The sequence below is a fragment of the Poecilia reticulata genome, linkage group LG2 (assembly GCF_000633615.1).
Source record: "Poecilia reticulata strain Guanapo linkage group LG2, Guppy_female_1.0+MT, whole genome shotgun sequence".
NCBI lineage: Eukaryota > Metazoa > Chordata > Actinopteri > Cyprinodontiformes > Poeciliidae > Poecilia > Poecilia reticulata.
The window spans coordinates 25335238-25340644 of record NC_024332.1 but is presented as its reverse complement, the minus strand read 5'-3'; the positions used below and the strand labels follow the sequence as shown (position 1 = coordinate 25340644).

General features: G+C 34.1%; 1 protein-coding gene across 2 annotated transcripts; it reads left to right on the top strand.

Annotated features, from left to right (window-relative positions):
• LOC103457311 (cell adhesion molecule 2-like) lies at nucleotides 1-3451 on the top strand. Of its 2 annotated transcripts, none has more exons than XM_008397355.1 (4): nucleotides 1-148; nucleotides 872-971; nucleotides 2171-2212; nucleotides 2673-3451. In XM_008397355.1, the coding sequence occupies exons 2-4, from the start codon at nucleotides 878-880 to the stop codon at nucleotides 2867-2869; spliced, it is 333 nt and encodes a 110-aa protein (XP_008395577.1). In that variant the 5' UTR covers nucleotides 1-148; nucleotides 872-877; the 3' UTR covers nucleotides 2870-3451. The 2 variants fall into 2 exon arrangements, with proteins under 2 accessions (XP_008395577.1, XP_008395584.1); XM_008397362.2 differs by lacking the exon at nucleotides 1-148 and adding an exon at nucleotides 479-569.
• Nucleotides 3452-5407: the final 1956 nt, after the last annotated feature.

Genomic DNA, 5407 nt, shown 5'->3' with positions numbered 1-5407 from the left:
ACAGAGGTGGAGTCAGAGCAGCAATTGGCCGGATCTGGACCCCAGGGAGCAACACCACACCCAGCTGAGAGTCTGAGGGTCCAAAACATTTTCTTCTCCTTCTCTGTTTCTTCTTATTGGATCTTAAACTGCTGCAACCTGTTCAATAGTAAGTTCATGGCTTCGTTTTCTATTTGCGTCACATTCTTTGTTGATGTTTTGAACTAATTGCTAACAGTTTTAGCTTTGGTTTTCATCACTTATTACAAGAAAGTGATTATTATTCTTAAATATGTTGATAAAGTAAAAATGTTATTCTTATATACTTATATTTAAGACTTCTACTGTTATCTTAATGTCAAGACTTGATAGAAAATAACAGCTTTCAGACTGAGGCTCATTTGTTTGTTTTTCTCCTAATGTTCTGCAGCTGTGTCAGAGTTAAGTGAAGCATGACTCTCATTGTGACAAACATCAACGCTCTCAGTTAACCTTACTGTCTCTCTCTAGGGTTCATGACTCAGGAAATGAAAAACACTAAATTCTTTTAATAGACTGGATTGTTCCATGATCTTTTGCACACTAAGCAGGTTTGCAAGAGTTTTATTTTCAGGCAACAAAAATGAACATCTACATTAGCTTTTTATTCTTACATAAATTTGGAGGTTTGCATGCAAAAATATATAAATATCTGATAAATTTAGTGCAAAACAAGGTCAGGTTTTCTTGCAACAGCTGCAAAACAAGAGCAAAGATATGAAGGAAATCAACAAATATGATTTCTTTATTAACTTAATTTCATTAAAAAGGAAATGGTTTTAATTTACTTTATTTTAATAGGAAATATTTTTTTCCCATCAAACTGACTAAAATCTGTTTATTTCGTCTCCAGGTCAAGATGAACTCTTACTCGACTCCCTCTCCTCTGACTCAAGCATCAACTGATGCTTATTCAACTGTTTCAGATCTTGTGACCAAGATCGGAAAAAAAGGTGTGTCCATCTCCTTACAGACTGCATCATCTGTCACATTTAATAAAACTGAGAATTTAAGAGTGTGAACGGCTTCTGTCTATTTTGAGTGCAAGTCAATGTAAAAATGATATTTAAGTATGATTAGTTGTTCTTTGTTAACCTTTGGATAGTTTTCTTCAGGTGTTGCTGCCCATATGTCAAAATAAATAAATGCGGATTATTGACAGCAAAGTAGCTGCAGAACATCTACAGGAATAATTTGACATGTTTACTTGTAAAACTAGTGCAAATAGAAATTAACTAGGAAAATCCTGAAATTAAACCACAATAACGGCAAAGGATATAATGAAATACAGAAAAGAGAAAGGATTTGCCTTTTAGAAAGCTGCAATATTTTAACTGGAAAATGTTTTAACTTAATTTTCCAGTCAAATCTCAGTGCTTATTTATGACGACACAGATTGTCACAGAGTTAAACACGTCATAGTAACCAGAATATCCTTTATTTCTGACATGTAACTGTTGAGCTAACCAATGCTAAGCTAATTATTAGTCAAATAAAACCTAAAATCTGTTCAGCTAATAGTGCACTGAAAAGTGATGCAAGAGTTAAATGCCTATAAATAAAAATCTGTTTCCATCTACAAATCTAAAAGTGGCTAAACTAAAATCCAAGCATTGACTAGCTAAATGGTCTTAAGCTAAAAGTTGATAATCTAATTGCTACTAAACTGAACTTCATTTAGCATTTAAAGCACAATAACTTTATCTCTTTAAATGCATTTATATGCTCTCAATATAAAATTTATTAAAATGAAAATGCTGCTAAATTAAAAGATGCTAATTCCTGCTAACCGTTTAGCATTTAACAATCAGAATAATTTGAGCTCTTCAAATGCAGTTAATGCATACGATGTGGTCACAGCAGGGAGTGTCTTATCAGCGTTATACTTCTGGGGCGTGTCGCTGTGGAGATGAGTGTCAAAACACTGATAGCAGCTGGCGGCGGTTTCCACAGCAGGGGGCAACGGGCCCCAGCGAAATAATATATATAAAAAACCAAAAATGTGAAATAAATAACATTGTATTAGATGTTTTTTATGTTGATGGTTTAATGTTTAGATTATGACTACGGTAAAAACTATTTCATTGGAAGTAGCATTTATTCTGAAAATGATATTTTGAATCTACGGTGAGTAAATGTTGTGTTTTTACAGATATCTACAGCAGCACAGAGGATTTAGCTGCCTTAATCGGAGGTGAGAAATTTTTACTTTTGCTTTGGTTCCACTTTCTGAAATGTTGAAGCATAAAAAAATTAATTTTGCCTTTGCACTTATGCAAATATTGATGCAATTTTAAAAAGCTAATTCTTCTTAAATATAGATGAAGATATAACTTATCATAATCTGTAAATACATTTCTTTTCTGATGCAACCATGATGTAATCCGAGTGGAGTTATGACTCGTCTCTGCTGGAATAAATCAAACTCTTGGTTCAATCTGATATCCAGTCCATCTGATCATATTGGATTTTTAGCATTCAGTTAGTTTTATACCAGGTTTGATGCTTTATCAGGCAAAATTTTATACATTTCTTTAGAAAAAAACATGAAATTTTTCCTCTGTTCTCATGTTTGTAAAATAAAATGTAAGAGACAAATGTGTTAAGAATTCAACACTGATGGGCTTCAATATTTACCGTCTGTTTCCTTGCAGGTATCATTACTGTGGTGCTGCTGGTCTTCCTCTGCACCATCGCCGTTTTGTTGTGGTGTCTGTCCAGACAAAAAGGCTCGTATGTCACCAACGAGACGGAGGATGACGAAGAGGAAGACAACGAAGATGATGAGTCTGTCGGCTCCGATGTGGCGCTTCAGTCCAAAGAACCTCTAAAGACGGACAAAGAGGACTGAAGGGGACAAAACATAACTTCAATTTAAGGACTACTGAGATTCATTTTTTTTAAAAATAAAAGCAGAAAGATAAGAAAATATTTTAGCATTTTTTTAAATAGGCAGCTTATTTTGTAAACCAGTAATTGTGCATCAACCCCTATAAGACATAACTGATTGTACGTCATTTTCTTCAGTTGTAATTTGTTGATTGATTCACTGTGCAAATTTACTATTTTATTACTTTTTACTCAACAAGTTCACTTAGAGTAAATCTTGTATTTGAATGGGTTAGTTTGAGACTTATTTGGTTCTCCAGGACAGCAACTTGAAGGAATCTTTTTTACAGGAACAACAGAGATAAATTGTGTGTAAATGCCAGGAATGAGATAAAATGCTACAGAACTTGGATAAAGTAAATCTGGGAAATGGTTCTCTGATCATTTTTATATATTGTTTTTATACACTGTTTTCTTGATTTTAAAAAATTATTTTAAAACAAAATATGTAAAATTGGTGTGTGACTGTTTTATTGGTGACACAGAAAAAGAAAGGAGTGAACACTTTCCCTACAAATATCTATAAAAGAAATATTTCCACTCAGACATTTTTTCTCGTCTGAATTCACAGCAAAGTTTTCTCAGATAATATCAGGAATAAAAAAGATGCAAAATGTTAGCATTTTAATGGAGTAAATGAATAACCTTACAGTAGAGGTTTGCAATACTGCACACTTATAGATCCAATATCAAGTAAATACAGAACCAGTATCACCAATGTAGATTATATTGGAAATAGCATCAAACTGTGTACCCTTTGCCGTTTTTGCGTTTTTTTTTTCTTCAAAATGTTTTGCTGAATACTAGGACAGAATTTGGACAAAGTTAATAATTGTTTGCAAAAGCGTTAAAATATTACTGTGAATATTGTGTGAATATTTTCCTGCATAAACAAAGTGCAAAAATTTTATTATTTGAGAACAAATGGAAACAAAATCTTCTGAGGTTGAAATGAGAAACACTTCAACAAACAACCAACAATACCTCAACATTGAAAAGGTGGATTTATTTAAATAAGACAGTTTAGTCAAACACAGTAAACTAAAAGTCAGTTTCAGCTGAATTTGGATTCAGATAGATCAAGGAGAAACTGACAAGAACCGGCTGAAACAACAAAAATAAAAAAATTATTTTCCAATATAAGATCAAAATGGTCCCACACTGCGGAAACATTTCCTTTGAAGCTGGTCCATAGTTGACGCTGTAAAAGATCAAGAATTATTTTGGCAAATGCTTTTGACAGATTGACAGATTTGCTTCCTTATAAACACAGTTTGGCACGTTAATGTCATTTCGAAACAGTTCCTGTGTCGGTCACGTGACTTGTTGAAACCAATACGCGCACCGACACGGGTTTTGGTCTGGGGGCTTGACACATGCGCCGACGCATCGATGTTACCAGACCCATCACTGCAATGTGTACATCTGACACATTGAAGGTGAGGTTTGACACAATATATTAACTTCAGATTAGATTTACGAGGCTGGACAATGACATTACACCAATAACAAATAGTTCAGCTTTAGCTTAGCTTTAATTTTATCTCTGTAGGTTTTACTGCAGAGGTCTGTTACTTTAAACCTTTTCTTATCATAAGCAGTTTCTCCCCTTGTTCCTAATATTTTCTTGTTTTAGCAGAATGAAAAGTTAATAAAGAAGAAACTCTTGAATATCCTGGGCAATTTGACAGATGAAGATTTTGAGAAATTTAAGTGGCTCTTAAAGAATGAATCACTGGACAGATCCTCACCAATCAAAGAGGCAGACCTGAAAAATGCAAAGAGATGGAATGTTGTGKATTTGATATTGTGCCGCTTCAGATATGAAGCGGCACATATGATATATGAAGAAGCTTTGGAGATGACATAGACAGTTTTAAAGGATATGGGCCAGAACAACCTAGTGGAGTCATTAGAAAACTGGGCCTGTAAACTCCAAGATCCTTGGAGTCCTCTCAAAGTGCTTCCATCATAGCCTAAAAATTCCTGTCAATCAGTCAGGATTGCTAAAGAGTGATTCAATAATCAGTGTACTGTTATTAGCAATTATTGACATAAGGTACGATTTTATGATAGAGCTACATCCTTCTAGAAAATTTCATCCATGCATTGATAACTGCAACAGTGTCTCAGGTCTGCTTAAAAAAATTGATCGTCCAGCTGCAGTTTTTATTCTCCACACATCTGGAACAAACTGCCAGAAAACTGCCAGAAACACTGAGTTTCTCTAAATTAAGGTTAAAACCCATTTACTTTAGCGTTGCCTTTAATTAAAAACGACTGGAACATTAATATATTTGATGATCATTCTTGATGATTTTGCTGATGGGATATGACAAAATGTAATGTTATGTTTTGATAATTTAGGGTGAATTATCAAGGCTGAACAAGGCTGAACTGCCTTGTTGCTCAAACGTGTTGTGCAAATAAACTCGACTAATCTGCGACCAGCGATGCTCAAATGATTAAATTGAGCTTCATGCGATGTTGATCTGTCACG